Here is a 20,586-nt window from a genome sequence, read left to right as displayed (position 1 = left end):
GTATTGAAAAAGTGTTTCAATAAAAAGGTTTTGAGAAATGATTTTGGAAAAAAACAATTTTGAAAAAAAAGTGATTTTGAAAAAGCCCAAAAAAAATTTGAAAAATATTAAAAATAAATAAAATATTTTGAACAAAAATAAGTACATTTTTTAGCACTAGTGAAAACTACTGAAACATTAAACTATAATCGAAAAAATCGCCAACAAATAGCACTCAGCTGCACTTTATATGATAACAATTGTTATAAAAGATGCAAACAGTTCAAGCTTTTTCAAGTTTAAAAAAAATTTTAACAAAATAATATTTAGATTATAACTTTGCACCATAAAAACAAATATCAAAACAATTTTCTAAAAACCATACTTAAACAAAATACAACTAATTGATTAGGCGTAAATTTAAAAAATAAAAACTGAATGTATTTTTTTGTATAATTTGTATGCTTTAAGTTTTTAAGTCGCTTATAAATGTATTATTCGTAAAAAATAATGTCTACGCTAAATTCTCTTACAATTAAATATATGCTTATGCTTATTATGTAATACACTAAACATTTTATTTACATAAAGTGCGTTTTGTAAGCTTATGCAAACTACTCTCTTCTAAGACATTTACAAACCGAAGTATAAAAAAATATAATTTATATATATACATATGTATGTGTATGTATATGCGCTGTCATATTTGATTTAATTTTACAATTAGTTTTAACAAAAAAAAAAATACTAATTACTATATGCTGAATTATGTATGACTGCTGCGTAGTATGCGCTGTTGCTGTTCTTATTGTTGTTGTATTTCTTGTTGTCCATGAGCCTTAACAAATTAAACACTTAACTCATATATTGCAGACTTTTCATTTGCCACAAACATTGCCTAATTCTTAGTAGGAGATCATTGAGCAGCGCTGGCGCTTGCCACGGCGAGTTAAACGTTCAATGGTTTATCCAAATGCACGCGTTTCAGCGGCTTACGTGGATGCTTACGACGTTGTTGCATTTGCTTACGGGAAATTGCAAGCGCACTCTGCTGTTGTGAGCTGCGCACCGTTTCCACTAAAGTCGCCAATTCGGTGGTGTCGTCGCCATCATCTGAAGGAAAGTGAAAAAAAAAATAATAATCATTTTGATAAAACAGATCAGATAAATGTATGTATGTATATATATAGAGAGATAAATCCTATAATGTAGCTAAACATGTTGAAACCTACTATTTTCATCATCGTCATCGCCATCATCGGAGGCCTCCTCATCATCATCGTCGTCTTCATCGCTGACGTCGTCGAAAAGATTTGGCGAATATGGCATTTTGTAAGCGGTCATGAGTAGGCTCTCAACCTTTATCTTCTCCGCGGGACGCATACGTTTAATGTTAACTGTTTTCGTGTAAGGCCCATCGCAAGCCGGCACCCACTCGTCGGAAATGCTACAATTGGAAGCCGAAATAAGTTAATATCAAGTTTTATTTCAAACAATTTACGATGTGGCTACTCACATTTCACGCGGTGACCAACGAATAAAGCTCTCGTAACTGCCTTGCTGTGTTTTGCGGCGCATCATGCACTGACCCTGAAACGTTATTGTGTTGGAGCTCGTTGAAAGTAGGCTTATTTGCCGCAGACGATGCTGGAGACCCTCCATTATGCCGGAATCAAAGAAGTCGAACATACGCGCTGCAATAGAAGGATAGCATTATTAATAAACCGTTAAAGAACGAAGACCCGTTATTCAGTGGCGCATTGTTATAGTGTATATAGTATTAAAATCGATCTATGTGTAATTACCTGAAAATGGTTGACGTCGATAGCGCAGCTTTTTGCCATTCTTACGCAGCTGTTTGGGCACTGGCGGATCCGAGGTACGCTTATTGGAGCTCTCCTTATTTTCGGTAGCCGTAAAATGATTGTTTACGTGTTTTTGAAGAGCGAGCTGAAAATGAAAGCAGAAATAAGCATTTAGTAAGATAATGCATACGAGGAAGGACATTGATGTTGTTGTTGTTTATGTTTGTTGTAGGCCTCAGAAACGTGCTGTTTCGACGAGGTCGGGCCATGGGAGAAGAACGTTAGATGAGCCGTTCCCACGACAGTCGGGTCTACGTAACCGGAACGGACCCGGATTTTTATCTAGCCAAGGACTCACTTCGGCAGAACTCTGCCGCTACAGCAACAACAACAGCGTTAGATAAATTGTTGAGCATAGAAAGGGGCAGTTACAGTCATGCGGGACTCCCTGAAAGCTGTCCATATATTTGGGATGTCGGGGTTGATCCTGGGTAGGAGATGTGATCTGATACAATATTCAGAATGAAGTTACGCAAGGGTGACTCTGGATTTTCGTGGCAGTTTCAGCTCGTCGTCTACAATGGGTTGTAGTTTGAGTCTAAGTAGGCCATTCACTAAGAGGGAGTCGATGAAGGTGTTAATAGCTCTACTGTGAATGGCGGTCAGTGCGTGCCCCTAGAGAGTTGCGTCCGTGGGTTGTAGTTTGAGTCTAAGTAGGCCATTCACTAAGAGGGAGTCGATGAAGGTGTTAATAGCTCTACTGTGAATGGCGGTCAGTGCGTGCCCCTAGAGAGTTGCGTCCGAAGTCTGGTCGGCGTATTGTTCGATATTGACAACCTAGTCAAGGAAAGACCTCTTGATGTGCCCAGGAAGCGGCTCCGCTTCAAGCAGACCAATGCAAGAATGGTTTCTGCAAAAACATCACAGCAGAAATTACATTGAGAGATGTGGCTTAACCGGAAGCATACGGGCTTCGTTATGCAAGTGTTCGACCAGAGACAACAAGAGGCATACTGTTATAGTCCGGAGTGCAGTGTGCTTACACGTCTAAAGCTTCTTCGTCTGCGTTTCACTGCATCCAGGCGACCATATCGGTGCAATGTAGTTTAAGACCGGCCGACCGATTACCATGTGTGTTGCCAACAACGTTTCTTTCTCTTTTTACCTTGAGCATCCAGCTAGTGAATTGAGAATCTTAATGCGAATCTGTACTTTGGCAGTAAAAGCGGTCGTATAAGGAGTGTAGGAGCACAGAATGTCGAATGTTACACCTAAAATTGATGCTTACCTGTGAACCAAAACGTAAGCCGCAACCTTCGACAATGCACTTGAATTGCTTCGAGCCGCCATGAGATAGCACGTGTCGTTCCAACCAGCGACGCGAACACGATTCCTTATTGTACACCTTGCAACCGACCCAGAGGCATGAAAACGGTCCAGTTTGCGTATTGACGTGTAGTGTCTGCATGTGATCCAACAATTTGGAGCAGCTATCATGCTTCTTATTGCATTTATCCCAGTAGCAGACGCCGTCGTGACGTTTAGCACCTTTAGGACCATACCGAAAACCACCTGTCTCTGCAGGGAAGCGTATAGTTTTCGGCTGCGAGAGTATGGGCGAGATGGCGCACTTGGGCAGCGCTTCACTCGCAGACTCCGCGAGCTTGGTGTCGATGAGCGTCGGTGTTGAGTTGAAGCAATTGCTGCTGGTGGTCGATTGTGGCTCGCCGCTGACACTGCTGTTGCTGCTGCTTGTGCAGCTATTCGAATTACTGTTATCGATGCTATTCGGCAAACTCGGTGCTGAGGGTACGGCACTATTGGAGGTAGAATTGGTGTTTGAATCAGCGCTGTTAGCTGGTGATGATGATGAGATTGGCGTTGCTGCATTGCTGCTGTTGGAATTGATGTCAGCAATGGCGTGGCTAATGTGGCTGCCGCTTTCTGCGCTGCCAGCACTAATCGTAGACAGTGGCGTGGGTGGCGGTGAATTTGAGTCGATTGAATTGATAATGTTGGCGATAATTTCAGCTTTGCTGCTGTTGTTGGAACTAAAATTAAAATGTTTTATAAATATTATTTAATGACTGGCCTAAATTATTAGGTGACAACTTACATTGTGCTGACGATGGATTCGCTGCTTTCACTAGCCGTCAAACTGCCACCTATGCCGGACTCGGGGGTGGGCAAGTCACGCTTTTCGCTGCTCTCCTCGTCCGCACTTCCATCTTTCTCGACATCCTCGAGGCCGGACGTTAATGACTTCTCGTGTGTGGTCGAGCCATCAGCCGAATTGGACATTTCCGAAGCGAGATTAGATGATATGCAAGACGATGTAACCATTTCGCTCAGCATATCTCTGCCAGTAGCGGCCGTGACACACGAAGCGGAGGATTCCGAGCTTAGGGAAGCTGAATTGGATTCACATGGCTGTGTTGGCGGCAATGGCGGCGGGGAATTGCGCGGTGATGCGCCCACCGATGAGGAAGGTACCGGCGAGGGTGCGGATGAGCAAGAGGCGGACAGGGAAGAGAGCGACGGTGGGGTAGATGCTTCTAGTGAAAGATCAGCGGCCGAGGAGACCGAATTCGAGTGTGAGCTGAAGGAATACGATGAGTAATCATTCGCGTGCGTGATACTGTTGCCAATGCTAGTCGAAATACTATTGACGGTTGACGGGTACATTTTGGTAGTGTCCTCCATCAGTTCAACCTTAATATCTGCCGATAACGTTTGGCTATGTGTGGACGCATTGAAGCTCTCCAATTTGATACCACTATCCGAAGTGTTGGCTGAGGGAGCATTGGCCACTTCATCCAAGGGCTCCTCCTTGATCTTCGAGCAAAAGCCATCGCTGGAGACGGTATGCGTGGAGGAGCAGAGCGAGGGCGATGATGCAGATGAATATGATGACAGCGATGAGTTGCAGAATGATGGCAGTAGCGCTGCGCACTTATTGAATGTATTGTTGTGACATTTGTTGTTATTGCTGTTACTAATGGTAGTTGGCGCTGATATAGTGATGGCGCCATTCGAATTCTTTACTAAATCGAAGAGATCTGGGGTGGATGTTGTGGTTGTTGTCGCTGTGACGGCAGCGCTCGTGACGATCGCCTTCGCTGCAGTTGCCGTTACCGCGATGGATGACACAGCTGTTGTTGTAATCGATGCTGCGACCGGCGTTAGTTTGGGCGCAAGTGGCGGCAAAGCAGTTACTTTCATGGCACTCGGCACAGCCGCTGCACTAATTGCTGCAGTTGTGGTTGTTGTGATTGTCGCAGGTGCGGGTGCAATGCTAATGAGCGCCGGCGTTGGCAGTCCACTGGTCGGTAGCAGTTGCTTCGCCACTGGAGCGGCACGGCTGCTGGGTGCGGAAGCCACGCTGTTAACACCACTACTGTTATTGCTGCTGAGCGCTGGCACCAGTGGCGGCGGCGTGGTGGGTGAGGCAATGATTTTGCAGCCAGTGGAAATTTTCGCTTTAGTGTTCGCCAGCGCGGGTTTGCTCGGTGCTGGCGCTACTGGCACGGGCGCTGGCGCCACCTTCGGCATGCGCTTTTGATATGGCTTCGCCAGTGCGGCCGGCTTGTTCGCCGTTGTATTAGCGTTGGAGGCGGCGCTGGTGGCAGTGGCCGGTGCTATTGCAGTCGCGCGTGCTTTGCCGTGTGAAATGGTGACTAATGGCGGCGGTTGCGAATTGAGCGCGGCAAACTGTTGCGGTTGTGTGGAGGCAGTGGTCGCTTTTACGATGGCCAGTTTGGCAGTGTTTGCGTTATTTGCAGGAGTTGCAGTTGAAGACGCATTTAATGGCAGTGGCGTTAGAGTGGCAGCGGCAGTTGCAGTTTGCGGCGAAGTCGAATTTACAGCCGATAACGGAGGTGGCTGGCTTGTTGTTATGAATTGTGGTTGCTGCTGCTGTTGTTGTTGCAAAAACGCTAGCAATTGTTGCTGCTGCTGCTGGAAGTCAGTATGCTGGTCGTGGGAGGAGTGAGGCTGCTGTTGTTGTTGCTGCGCTGCACCAGCGAAAATGGAACTTAGCGCTGGCAAAGCGCTGGGTTGTATTGGCTGCAGTGCCGGCAGCTGTTGTGGATGGGGCTGCTGCATTTGCATTTGTTTTTGCTGTTGCTGCTGATTGTTATTGACAGCCAAAGCAGCGGCCGCTTGTGCCAGCATAGCCGGCAATGAGGCGGCGTTCAATAGTAGGCCAGCTGGAGTGGCCATGAATACCGGCTGTGCAGCGGCGGCGCCCAAGCGTTGCAACTGTTGAAACTGCTGCTGCTGTTGTTGCTGTTGATTTGCCGCAATAGCCGCGGCAATTTGCTGCTGGAAGATTTCTTGGAAACTAGTATTAGTAGCTTGGGCAGTGGCTGACGCGGCTGCTGCTGCCGCTACTGCAGCCGCTTTCTGTTGTTGTTGCAGTTGCAGTTGTTGCTGTTGTTGAAGCTGTTGCTGCTGCTTAATGAGTATTTCTTGCAGGTCTGCGGCAGTCATCAGGTTAAATGGATTCGCGGTGGCGGCGGCACTGGCGGCGGCTACAGCGGACGTTGCCGTCGTGGTGGTTGCGGTTGTGAATTGCTGCAGTTTGAAGACGGTGCCATTGAGGAAATATTGTGCGGCTGCAGCTTGAGCTGCCTGCGCAGATGTGGCTGCGGCTGCGGCGGACGCTGTAGGATTGGCGTTTTTAGCGGCCGTGGCCACGTTGTTCAACTGCATGATATTGGCACCGTTGGTGGCAGCCAACAACTGCGGCAGTTGCACTAAATTTGGCAGTTGTACTGCGGGCAGTTGATAAAGCGTTTGTCCGGTGGTGGGTGCGGCGGTTGTGGTGGTCGCAGTAGCAGTTGCAACCGGTGTTAATTTCGGTGGTGATACAGTTTGCTTCAGCTGCGCGGTTGCCGTCGCTGTCGGTGCCGTTGTGGTTTGAGTAGGCAAACGTATCGCAGTAAGTAGGACTGCTGGCTGATTTGCACTCACTTGCGTTGCAGTTTGGGGCTGTTGTGTGCTTACTGCTGTGCTTGTTTGTTTGGCTGCAGCTGCTTCGGCTTTTGCTGCCGCCTGTTGTTGCTGCTGCTGAATTTGTTGTTGCTTCATTTCGGGCGTCCTCGGCGCTATAGCGACATGTTTCTTGGCTGGCGACTTGCCTGTTGCACCACTGTAGTTGCCCGAAGCGGAGGGGGTTTTCCGTAAATTCGGTGCGACCTGTGCTATTTTAGTCGGTTTGCTGCGTTCGATTTTCTTCAAAGCAGGCACAGGCATAGAGGACATGGCAGTAGCGGAAGTCAGTGCTACGACGCCACCCGATCCGGACGCTGGTGTAACATATGTGGAAGCGGCTGGAGCGATGGAGGTCGGCGTGGGTGGTGCTGCAGCAATTATATTACTATTTATGGATGATGATGATGATGAAGCAACTAGCGTTGGCTTTGAAATAGTAACATTACTGTTGTTGCTACTTCCGCTGCCATTATTGTGGCTATTTTCCTTCAACTGTTCTAAAATGTTGAAATATTTATTTAGTGATGCTGTGGTGGCTGGCGCACTCATCGTGAGCGAAGTTGTGTTGAGACCCGAGCTTGATGAACTGCATGTGGCAATCAGTACAGATTCCATATTGCGCTTTGTTAAGTTACTTTGATGAATTTGAGACTTCATTTGAGACTTGAAGTAACCAGTGATTTTTGTTTGCGACTCCTCCAATGCCGCCGCTTTCAGTCTTTTTGCAGCGCTGGCTGCAGACACGTTGCCAGTTGACGCTGCGGTTGCACCATTTGTTGTACTATCTGCACTTGTGTTTCGTGCCTTTTTACCTGAGCTATTGTCTGCGGTGTTCGCACTAACGGCACCGCGTTTCTTGCTGTTTTGCACGGATGCTGATGTGTTTGTGGTGTGTGCAGTACTACTACTTGCCGGTATGTTCCACGGCCATTGAAGAGTAGGGAGTCCATTGCGGACAGTGGCAGTGTTATTGTTCTTTTGTTGTGGTTGTTGTTGTTGAATTTGTTTTAATTTGGCAGTGTTGTTGCTGTTATTGCTATTTGTTCCTGTGACAGTTTGTGTATAACCGCTAGCGCCGCTGGACGATCCATTCGCACTATTACTGGTCGCCTGTCCGCTGTTGGTACTGTTATTCGCCGCTGCCAGTATTGTAGTCTGTGGTGGCATGATTGTATGGTTTTCAGCGCTGCTTTTATTGGCCTTGGCGGGCGAGTTGCTATGCTGTTCGTCACCTATTATTGAGTTCTGACTAAATGGCGATCCCGGCTCCGAAGCATCCTCGCTGCAACCAGTGCTAGAGTCGGTACTGCTAAGTGATATCACGACACCACTGTAACGAAAACAAAACATAAAATAATATAATACAATACAATATATCATAAAAATGTTTGATACTAATATACTGGTTGACTACGCCCGTTCACTGCACTGCACTTATACACACCTATCACTCATGGTGGTCACAAACGCATGCAACTATCAAGACATGCTTCCTATTGTATTTGTTTCTGTTTGATTTTTAATTAGTTTTCATTAACAATTTCTTTTTGTTTTGCTAAACGAATGCGCTTTTATACAAATTAAGTTTTTTACTTTTTTATTGCTTTTCCCCAAGCCATTTACCCGCGAGTGTTTACAAACAGCTGATTGTGAGTTTGCGCGCATCAACTGCAGATGGCGCACACACATAAGCTACCCACAGATGCCGCGCAGATTTTTTTATCGGAAATCGATAATGCTACAGATACAAAAGTATTTCTATATGAATTAAATATTTAAGCTGAAAACTAGAACTAATTATTAACAACATGAAAACAGCTTCCTAGTATTAGATATTTAAATGATCGAAGGAGAGAGGCGTTATTATCTGAAGCAGCCTGTCAAGCCAAAATCCCAAAATCTTTCCAGTGGTTCATACACATTTTTTTCATAACAGTAGTACAAATGTGCCTTATTTGCACCAAAAATTTAATGAACCCATGGAATTCATATACATAAGTATGTATGTACATACATATGTCTGAAGCCGTATTGAAATTGTACAATGCATTATATCTCCGAGGTGTCAAAGGCCAAGTGGATGAAAATCTAATAATTTTCTATGAGCTTGTTTAAAATCTTTAAGCATAATATAGTTAAAAAAATTGCTTCATACTCTCATCAACAAGAGATGGGAAGGCAAAATCTGCTACACATACACGTACATACGTATATATATATATATGACCATTTTTAATACTTGTGGAAAGAGAGATTCCTAAACTTGGCGTAAATTGAGCGCAAACAATGCAGTGCAGGCGAGTGAGAGCAAATGTAACCGTGGGATAATAATGACGTTAACAGTGACGTCGACAGCGCGGTAAGCATCGCAATGTTAAAGTAAGAAATTCTGTTAATGTGAAGGCAGCTGCATGTGAATTGCGCTTGTGAAAGGATGAAAAGAAAAAGGGGATTCGATGTGAATGAAATAGGAGAAAATAAAAATTATACATATGTACATCATGTGTGGGCATATCTCTGTATGTATGTAAATAAACGTACGAAATTCCCATAAGCTGGTATATTAACATAGGAAGGTCCTTTTGAGGATGTTATACTAAGTAGGCGGTTTAAATTGATGTTATATCATCGTCCTTATTGTGTTTCGTAGTAATTGTAACAGTAGTTGAAGCGGTTTTTATGTTAGCGTTGCACGAATAGCACAAACTACAACAACAATGGTGATAAGAAAAATAAGAAAGAATGTTAAGTGTAGCCGCTTATTGTCGGCCGTTAGCCGTCGGTCGATAAACGCCGACCTGAGAGTTGTCGACGACGAACCGTCGAGCGCATGAGCTGACACACGACAATGTGGAACGAAGCAAGCAACCGTCTAACGAATGGCAACATTCGACACCGATGACGTTGGGGATGGTGACGGTGGACGCTTGAGCCCATGTGCATGGCATACAAGTTAAGAAATACATACATATGTACATATGTGTGTGTGTATGTGCGCAGAACTAAGTTGGAAAGGGAATGAAAAATAGTACGATAAAAATAAAAATATATATGTATGTACATGCTTGCACATTCGTACATCAAGCAAGTATGGTGTGAAAAAATGAGTAAAAAATTAATTGCACAAACACACATACAAAGTTACTGGGATTGAAGAAGTAGTGAATGCACAGAAGCAACCAATTGTAGCAACAACGAAAACAGCTTTAATCTTGCCAACTGAAGAAGTGGAGTTAGAATCCCGTGCTTGCAGACGATGTTGTTGCTGTATTATAGAGCAAAACACTACTATCATATAAGTAAGTATAAAAAAAGCCCCAAGTATCAGCTTCTAATGCGGGGCAAAATGTTTAGCCGACAAAGACCGCGGCTTTTGAGTTGCGGTCGTTTGGCTGACAGGTATTTAAATCCGAGCTGCTCAAATTAAATTGAAGCGCATAGTGCATAGCCCAGGTCGCGTTGATTGGAACGCCGTTGGCTAGCTGAATTCCATAGTATGACACATACACATACATACATACACACATATAAAACATATGCAGAGTTGTAGAATATAATGTTTAACAGCAATTGCTTTTGGCTCTGCACAACAACAAAAGAAACATTCTAAAACACTGCTCATGATGTCTATACCCTTGGTGTAGACACACATATACTCGTACACATGTTATTATTGTTGTTTTTATTGTATTTTGAAACGTTTATCGCCTCGTTGCGTTCTTGTAGCTCGAATATGTCAACAAACACATACACATACACTGATAGGCGCATTCACACATACATACATACAAATCTACCTATCTAACTACATATGTACATATCTATTAATACGTTGTCTTGTTGTTGTCTTTCCAATTTTTTCCTGCTGGCTTCAGCATTTTTGTGCTGTTTTTCTTTTGAATTTCATCTATGTTGTTCTAGAGCGTTAGGTCGAATCTATAGATTTACACACACACATGCGTACACTTGTTTGTTTGTGTGCATCTTTTTGGTTAAATGCACATTTTCATCTCTGCTGATTTCCACTGTTTTTCTTATAATCGCTGTCAAGCCTGCGAAGAAGGTGCATACATCGATGTGTGCGAGAGCGTACCCATTGGAGGGATTTTGTTGTAGGGGGTTATAGACTACTGTGTCCTAGAATTGCGAGGGTGCCCGAAGACTTATCCTGTTGTTCATGCGATCAACCACTGATCCGACTTGAACCGAATGCCGTCGATTTTCGACCATTAATAAAGATAAAACTGAATTCATAATAGGAATTACAGTTAGAAATAACAGATAAAACAAAATTTACAAAATCAACAACTGAAGAAGTGGAATAAGAATTCTGTGCTTGCAGACGATGTTGTTGTTGTATTATAGAGTAAACGTTGGACTCCCAAGAAACCACTACTATCATATGTATATGCATGTAAGTATAAAAAAGCCCCAAGTATCAGCTTCTAATGCGGGGCAAAATGTTTAGCCGACAAACATTACTAGGTTCACACAAATGCATATTTGAGTGACACAAAGAAGGCCCTGAAACCATCGAAAATATATTCCATGCGAATGTGAGTCGTCCGTCTCCCCTACTATTGACGATAACATCGGAAAAAGTGTTTGAAAATCGTCATGTTGGCGTCCGAGTGATAGCAGAGGGTATCAAAACTTGTTATGGATCAACTTAATCACTTTGGTTAATGTTTTGGGTATGAAACGGACCAACCCAACCATTTAGGTTAATGTTTTGGGTATGCAGCGTCTCAGTTCTCGTATTAGAGACCACAAGACGCGGTCACATTCTATTATGAATAAAAAGACAGACGCAACAGGCAACGAGAGTGATTGTTCAGCTACCGCTTTCGCCAGATTTGACTGCCTGTGGCTTTTTTCTGCTATCTAAACTGCAGAAATCGCTTCGGGAAACGCATCATGAGTCTAATGCATAAAAGTTGTTAGGCAAACCGAGAACATTGCAAGCAAACTTTGAGATGCTTTTGTGTTTATTTTAGAATTTTACTGCTGTTCTAACTGTTGTAGTATAATAAAATATGCCCAAAATATTAAGAAGAACGAAGTGACAGTCATATATTGTATAGAATCTATACGTGAATTGGAGTTTATTCCGGTTATGTGGAATTGACTGATGTGGGAATAAATCTATTTCTCTCGAGGTATTTAGGTATTTTTAAGGAAACCAGTTTGTTTACGGCAGCTGCTTTTGCAAAGAATAAAAATATCGAACAAAGAAAATTTGTCTCAAATTTTGAATTTATAACCAAGTTTCGTTGTTAATGTTGGAGAAGGCTTACGTTGATTCAGTTTTATCGAAAAACGTTCTGGACGACATTCGACTTCATCAACTAATGAAATTGTTAAAAAAGTGAAGGTTATGGTGATTGAAAATTGGCAGACAAGAGCAGTGCTTTTCTCGCGAGTTCGTTCGAATGATTTTGGTGGATATTTTGGGTATTAAACGCATTCTTCATCGACTTGTCCCGATAAAGCTGAATTTTCTTCAAAAAGAGTACCGTAAATAGGTCTCTTTAGACATGTTTGATCGTGCGAATGCCGATCCAACATTCATGGAGAGCATTATAACTGCCAATGAGACATTGGTTTATGAGTTTGACATGCAAACAAGTTAACAATCATCGGAATGGAACCCGTTTTCAGTCGATCGAAGAGATAAAACAAAATTCGCTGAAGGAGCTGAAGGCCATTCCAAAAATTTCTTGTGAAAAGTGCTTCGAGTACCGGAAAAATCGTTGGCATAAGTCTATTACATCTGGTGGGGATTACTTTGAAGGCGGCAAAATAAATATTGAAGAATAATTAAATATTTTGCCTTTTATTTACAATTTCCGGGTACTTGTTTGTCAAAATGTACACTAAAATATTAATTTATTTCATAAATATATGCTTTTATGCATCTACATAGTATGTATAACGGTATATTAAGACTACTTCATGTGTATTTTACCTTTTAGACTTTTATCGCGCTGCTTTAGCTCCTTTTTTATAGTAGATTAAAATCTCAAAGGCTTCCCGACTTACAAATTTTCGATATTATTATATTTTTTTGCATTTATTTTCGTTACAACTTAACACTTTTAAATTCGTTTTTGTTTTTGTATCTTTTTCTTTGCTTTTTGTGCGTTTATTTCCCTTTTTTTATTGGCAGTCAGTGAGTCTTTTTCCCTTTGTCAATAACTTTTACGCCGAAAAACACTAAAATTTGAGAGAAAACTTATGAAAATTTTGTGCGCGCATTTTGCACGAAAAAAATACGCTTAAATGTTTTCCCGGCATTTACAACATTTAAATATTTAAAACACTGTAAACACTTTAAGCTCGATGAAATATATTTTACTAAGCACAATTAAGTATTGTTTGTTGTTGTCGCGTGCACTGCGTGGGAAGCGTTTGTATTTTGTTTCCTTCGCTTAAATAATGAACTACTTTATTGTTGTTGCTGTGGTTATTAGCTATGCAGCAGCAGTTGTTAATACAGTTAGGCTTTGCATTTTTTATTAACTGTGCTACATTATACTTGAATTTTACGGCGGCGTACGGCTTGAGCATAAAATTGCGCTAATATGCATTTTCTCACATTGTCACGCCATTTGCGCACCACAAACACTTCATACATACATACCAACACTAACATTTCTAACGTTTGAATTATTTATTTGTAATTGTTGTATTATCTTTTTCTACGCATAAATATATAAACATTGCATTAATTTGAAATGTTTTGTAATTTATTGCTGTGCTGCGCTTTATTACTTATTATTAGCATTTAAATTTGCTGCTGCCTTTACGGTTGCTCATGTCGTTCTGGTTGCTGTTGTTGTTGTTGGTAGCAGCGTGTTGCACACATGGAATCAAGATGCATAAATTATGCAACCGGCGCATGCACTTACAAGCCGGCGAACACACACACACACACATACATACACACAAAGATACAAACGCGTTTATGTGGCGAAGTACGAAAGCTGTTTGTAGTCGCTGTAGTAAAACACAAACAACAAAGCCTGACGATTGGCCGACGGAAGCGGAAGTCGTTAAGTTCTTTTGCACTTGGCTTTTATTAACATATTTATTGGATTTTGTTGGCTCTTAATTTTTTTATGATTTTTTAATTTTGAATTTTAGTGTCGCGTATTTATTGTAGTGACGAACACGGCCACCCCGAAAACCTTTTTCATATTTAAGTGCAATTATTATGCAATAATAAAGTGTGCGCCAGTAAAACTTTAATTTTGCGCTTTTTATTAATTTATCTGTAAGTTTATAAGCACTTATAATATTAATGTTTAATAAGCGAAAAAGAAAAATTCACAAATTGCTTTAGCTAGCCGCTTTATAGAACAAGAAAAAAACGTGAATTTTTACGGCATCGAAGCTACAATGCCCTTCGCATGTGCATTTTTATGCCATAAAAAGGTATAGAAGGAGCTTTAACTTGATATTGAGCCATCACTTTGTATGACAGCTGTATGCAATAGTGGTTCGATCTGAACAATTTTTACGGAAATTGTAGCGCTACTTTGGACAGTAGTCCATACAAAATCTCATGAAGATATCTGCTCAAATAAAAAAGTTTTCCAAACAAGCACTCGTTTTTGATTGTTCAGTTTGTATGGTCGCTATATGTCATAGTGTTGCGATCTGAACGATTTCAACGGAGATTATATTATTGTTTCAGACAATAACGCACGCCGAATTTTTCGAAGAAATCTCGTCAAATAAAAAAGTTTTCCAAACAAGGACTTTACTTGGAACGTTCAGTTTGCATGGCGGCTATATTCTATAGTTGTCCGTTATGGCCAATTTCGACAAATAAGCAGCATCTTGAGGAGTTAAATATGTGAGCCAAATTTTAGTACGATATTTCAAAAACTGAGCGACTAGTTCGCGTAAATACACAGAGGCCGACGGAATTAAAATAAATATACATATATTTAAAATAAAATAAATATAAATCTTTCACAGCTTCATTGCTTTGCGCAAGATTTCTTCAATCGCTTTTCGCTAAATTTTAATGCAATGAGTGCTTAAAAAAATTTTGTAGCATACTTCAAGGCGCTTTAAAGCACACACCTTAAACTGAGTACATTTAAATGATGTATATTATACCGTTAATTTCGTAGTAAGCGCACTCAAGGTATGTGAAGAATTTCATGCAAACGCTTGTGCACACACACATACAAACATACAAATGTACATATGTACATGTAAAGGTTGAAGTTTCTTGCTAGAGTGACAACCAACTTCCTGCATTTGTTTGTTAATTTACTTTAACACTGTTGCTGTTGAGTTGTATTAATTAAGCACACACCGTGCGACATTTGCCATGCAAGTTCATAAGTGTAGACATACACATAAGTATACATATATGCATATATCTACATACAAGCATTTGTACATACAGACGCATGAATGTTCCCATGCATGCACATGTGCTGGCCGCCGTGCGCTGTGCTACAAAAATATTTCACTAATAATAATAATCAAAATGCAGCAACAACAACAACAGCAATAACAATGATAATACTAATAACAACAATAACACAGCCGTCACACTAACCACAGCAGCGTCACACTAATAATAATGAAGAATAACAAATCAAATGTGTCTGCGCTGTTGTCTCGGCCTGGGCCGCTAAGTTCCGCGCCGTTGTTGGCACTACCACGTCACCGCGCTACCATCGCCCGCTTCCGCCAATGACTTTATAGCCGAGCGCGCGAATGTATTTGGTCGCGACCGTCGGCCCGACCGAACTGCTTGGGGCATTCGTGTGAAAGCGAGCAAGTAGCCGAGCGTGGCGCGGCAAGGCAACAGGGTTCGTCGTCACCGTCGTCGGTATTCGTGCCGTCGTTGTCGAGTGCATTGAACGCTTAACAAAATAGAAACCGCGCACCGCAAACCACCTCACCACCGCCACTGCCACTGCCGCACACACACACATACCTACTAACCAACTGAGAATGGTGGTGGCGATGGTGCGCCGCGCTGCGCTGCACATTGCTGCACGAGGGCTTGCTGCCACAACTTCTGTTATTACTGTTCTACTCTGCGCTGCGCTCACCACTACTTCCCCTGTGCTCAACTAAATACACAAACATACATATGAACGTACATACATATATGATTACATATTCACAAGCTAATATGTGTAGTTGTTAGTGTAGGTAGTTCCACTGCTTTTTTGTTGTTGTTATACACTATTTTTATTTTATGAGTTTTTCTTCTTTCTTTTTTTCTGTTTTTCGTTTACACTTTTCTTGTTCTTGTAGCTCGGCGCAGCAGTTTTTTTTCTTTTCTATATTTTTTGTATTAGTAATTTTATATTTATTTTTATTATTTAGTCAGTCAACAGCGCGACTGCAAGGGCTTTTGGCCTCTTCCTGCTTTTCTCCATTGCCTAGCGCATTTTTATAGCTTTTTATTATTATTGTTTTTTGCTTTTTGACGTTTTTAAGCAGCAGTGTCTTTTTCTAGGCGCTTTCAAAAGCCATACATACATACATATGTACTGCATATGCATGTGTGTGCAGCCATGAAATTTTATACAGCAACTCCAGATTTTATGCGTTTACATGCATATGTAAACGTATTTTCATATTACAACAACAATAATCATAAAAAATCAGATTTGTAAATTAATTCACATCTGTTTATGCAGAAATACACAACCGTTATGCACTTGAAGCAAGTTTCGACTACTAAGTGTGTGGTGGGGATTAAATTAAGAAATTATTATTTTATGAGACTTGACCATTAAATGGGTCTCTGGTGAGTAGTTTTTAAACTCGCAACCAGCATAGGACATTAAGAGCACATTTCTACAACAAAAAGGGTGAAATAATGTAATTGTTGTTTATATTGTTACTAATACTCAAAACTTCACTTGCTTCTAAAAAGCAAAAATAATTATATTTTTATGAAAATTGATATGGAAAATTGAAAAATTTAATGAGTTTTTTTTTAAAGACCATAATTACTTAAAGAAAAATGTTTATTTGGAAAATTTGTTAAAAAAAGTTGAAAGAAATACGAAAAGACTTTTTCGACTACCCAATAGCTTCGAAAGCATAGTTTCATTTAACCCGTCGGCAACAAGGCAGGATCATATGTATCATATATGTATGTAAGTATGCATCATCATTTATATGCCAGAAATAGTAGTTTATTCTGCATTTTATTAGGTAAAAGTGTATGGAAACGCTCTAATATTTTTCATATATTATAATTAATGAGTAAAAACTGAGCATTCTGCTTAGAATGTAAGAAACAAACGCTGGTTCTCAAAACTGCTTTTATTTTCGCGTAATTTTCATGTGTTTATTTCTACTAATGCTGCTTCAGGCAACCTGAATATTATGCTTTAAAACTGATATACAATTTAGCATTAAAAAATTTATATTAGCAGTATTTTAAAATACAGAATTGAGCGGTTATAAACCTTTAGAAGCAGTCACGCGATTTTAACTGGTGGTATAAACCAATAAATTAACTGCCTCTTCCTGTTTTTTGTAGAAAAAAAGTTCATGAAATCATAACACCCATCCAGCGGTGTTACTATGCTTAAGGAAACCCTAATTTGTAACTTAGAATCCGAATAATACACACTTTTATGCCTTCCTAAGGTGCCTAAGGTGCGATACCGCCGTAAACAGCAAAAAAAGTATTCAACAATGAACATTACACGTCAAATGCTTCAATATAGAATACGTGCAAAAATTCGGTAGTTTTCCTAAAACCCGAGTTCGCGTTCTAATAAGATTCTGTAAGTTGTTGTTTGTTATGGTACATATACATATGTACATATTCCAAAGGATTCGCAGATTTAAGTAAGGTTGGTTTCATACACACCACACTTATTAAAGGCAATTTGAGTTAAATGATTACAAAGTCACTTGATAAAGTCTCCTCCAAGTCACTACAATTTAAGCATTTTTCAGCTTTTTATTCACTTTTTTGTTTCGACACAAATTAGCAAGACTTAGCTTGGCTTTTACTTCAAAATTTCACTTCAAAGTATATTGTATATATGATTCATATATTAATGGTAACTTTTGTTCATATTCAATCACTTTATTTATTTTTTGGCAACACTATTTTGTCAAAAATAGCCCAACTACTTATACCAGGTAGTGTTAACCACTCATACTAGATAGTGTTAACAGATAATGTTGACCACTCCCCACCCGATAAATACCCAAAAACGAATATTTTGTCTAAACTGGCTACAATGCAAAATGTCCAAAAAACGCTAATTCTGAGGCGCTCTCACAATGGCTTAAGTTGGGCATCCTTTTATCGCGGCACATACTTTTTGTTTTCGTCTTTATTTTCTTTACTCATACTTTTAGAATTTAAATATTTGCCTTTTCCACTTGCGAATATTTACAACAATTCACGCATTTTTCTTTACACAAAATGTTTTAGCCACAAAACTGATTTATAATTCGCAGTCGCTTTTGTCTTTCCGTTCGCACACTTTTCAATAAACGCTAAATTTTTTCAAAAAGCGTGTTAGCTCCGATTTCTTGCTGTTCTTGCACTTTTAACTGCAAACGTGTATGCCACTTAGAATAGTGGCTTTGCCGGGGGTAGCAGTGGAGAGGCACCCAAATTGCGGGCGGGCGTGCGCGCCCCAAGTCACTACAATTTCAAAAACAAAAAAAAACTAAAAACGTTAACACAATCAAACGCCAACCGACTTTCCGACCGTCGCAGGCAGAAACCGAACGAACGAGCCCTAAAGGCGGCTGCCGCATTGGCCGCCTAGCAGGATGGTGGCTTGATCAGCGGCTGGATATGGATACATGGGCAGCCAGCCAAGGCAGCTAGTGCGGCCGTCAGGCAGAAAGGCGAGCGAAACGCCAAGTGCACGTCGCGTACTTTTATATATTTAGGTATGTATGTATGTGTGTGTGTACAACGCATCAACCGACAGTCAAACAAACAAACGTGCTCCAAAGCCAACACAAAGCAACATTTGTATATATGTTTTTAAACACTTTCGTATAAAAAGTAATAATAAATGGTAAGAAAACGCACACACGCACGCACACTAAACACTAAAAACGAACACCAACCGTTTATGCTTGCACTCTTTGGATGTGGTATGTCAGTTTGTTTGTATGTGTATCCAAAGCGTCAAACAACTAACATACAATGTTTTTCCGTAACAATTTCAATCCAGCGTCCGCACCGTTTTAGGGAAAATGTCTGACTGATTTATAGAATCCAGCCAAGTGACAGTGCAAGTCCCAAAAATTTCACTTCTTCTCATCCGCACACTCAAAATACTCGTCCACACACACACACATACATGCATACAAAAGTCAGTAAAACAGCCAGCCGTGTGTTGCTTTGTTCTGTGCTGTGCCGCGTCGCGTCGTGCCGCGTTGCCTTGCAGCGCAGCGCAGCGCTGCCAAGAGTCAGGCTGTGCGCTGAGTGTCGAGTAGAGTCGCAGAGCCGCATAGAGGCGCGTCCACGTTCGCGCTGTGCTGCTGCTCTTGGCTGTCTGCTTGACTTGCCTTGCCTTGCCATGCCTTGCCCTTATTGCTGGTACGTGAGTGCGTGCGACTGCAGCAGCAGGCAGGCAGGCAAGCAAGCAATGCCGAGGCACATATCGTATGCCTATAAACGCGAGGGCCAAATATAAATATCTACAAACACATGCACGTGTGCTGACTTGCAGCGCGAGTGTTCTGTGTGCTGTGTAGAGACACATTCAAACGGGAATCGACCATTCATCCAAGCCAGCAATCGTCTGTCCGACCGTATGTTTGTCCGTCCAGCCGTATGGGAAACGGGATGATTTCCCAGTTTTTGTTATTTTTTTTTCTTTCAAACCAACAAACGAACCAACTAATTTTCTCCTATTGTTCTGCCACTGCTGCTGCTGCTAGCACTGCTGTCGCTGCTAATGGGGTCGACGTAGCCGCTCTCATGCACTTGGCGACTTTGCCGAGAACCACCGTATTTGTTTGTTCTCGCTGCACATAATGAGCCAGCATATTGAGCGACACCGCGAAGAAGGGCCACTGAGCATGCAGAGAGCACACATTGAAAGAGGGAGTAATAGAGAGTCGGCGCAAACTCTATACGTAATGCGCGTACATATGTATGTTTGCATTGTATGCAACCGCAGCATACGGAGGCACCGATGAGGCAATGTGAATCAGCAAACGGCGAGGTGGAGGCGGAGACGTTCTAAATAGTGGCTCTTATCATATAAGGGCAGCAAAAGCTACGCTGAGATCACCGCAGATAAGCGTTAATGCTATATATTTATATGTATGTGTGTTTAGGGAGCATGTGGGGACGCAGAGGTCAGTGCAGTGTGAAACATTTGTATATACGCACATTTTCCCACAATGACTGCTGCAGACATCAAGCTGGCATCCAAAAGTGTGGTTGGCAACTCATAAGGCTCACACAGCTATTAGCAGCAATTATTTTTGACTTGCGATTCCAAAAACTTTTCAAATTAAAGTTCTAAAGCCAGTCACATTAGTTACTCAAAGTCAAGCAAGTTGTATACAATCACTCACCGCTACTTAAAAGAACTTGCCCCATTTCAATGTTAACGCAGCGGCTGCAAGTAGCATAAACACTGACATGCAAACATACATATGTACATACATACATACATGCATACAATCCTCGCTGTGCTCAAAGTAAACATTATCACTTACGTATACAAAAACATATGTACATATCACACACTAGCACACACATGTAAGCATGCATGTTCGCGAGTAAAATAATCACACCAAAAATAAGTTGCCCACAATA

At 41.4% G+C, this 20,586-nt stretch overlaps 1 protein-coding gene across 2 annotated transcripts in view; it reads right to left on the bottom strand.

Moving 5' to 3' along the window:
• Positions 1–730: 730 nt before the first annotated feature.
• The window catches only part of LOC120771135 (zinc finger protein jing), a 296,893-nt gene continuing 277,037 nt past the window's right edge, over positions 731–20,586 (bottom strand). Inside the window, exons 1-7 of one of the 2 annotated variants that reach the window (XM_040099001.1) lie at positions 8,224–8,320; positions 3,901–8,109; positions 3,073–3,835; positions 1,785–1,929; positions 1,496–1,673; positions 1,212–1,426; positions 929–1,092 (exon numbers count right to left, since the gene is read on the bottom strand). In XM_040099001.1, coding sequence (XP_039954935.1) covers positions 929–1,092; positions 1,212–1,426; positions 1,496–1,673; positions 1,785–1,929; positions 3,073–3,835; positions 3,901–8,109; positions 8,224–8,234 — 5,685 coding nt within the window. In that variant the 5' untranslated portion in view covers positions 8,235–8,320. Of the gene's footprint in view, positions 1,093–1,211; positions 1,427–1,495; positions 1,674–1,784; positions 1,930–3,072; positions 3,836–3,900; positions 8,110–8,223; positions 8,321–20,586 lie in introns of those variants that run through there. The other variant, XM_040099000.1, reaches the window with a different exon arrangement.

Source organism: Bactrocera tryoni, chromosome 3 (assembly GCF_016617805.1).
Source record: "Bactrocera tryoni isolate S06 chromosome 3, CSIRO_BtryS06_freeze2, whole genome shotgun sequence".
NCBI lineage: Eukaryota > Metazoa > Arthropoda > Insecta > Diptera > Tephritidae > Bactrocera > Bactrocera tryoni.
The sequence above is the reverse complement of the archived record's forward strand: the minus strand, read 5'-3'. Positions and strand labels throughout refer to the sequence as shown.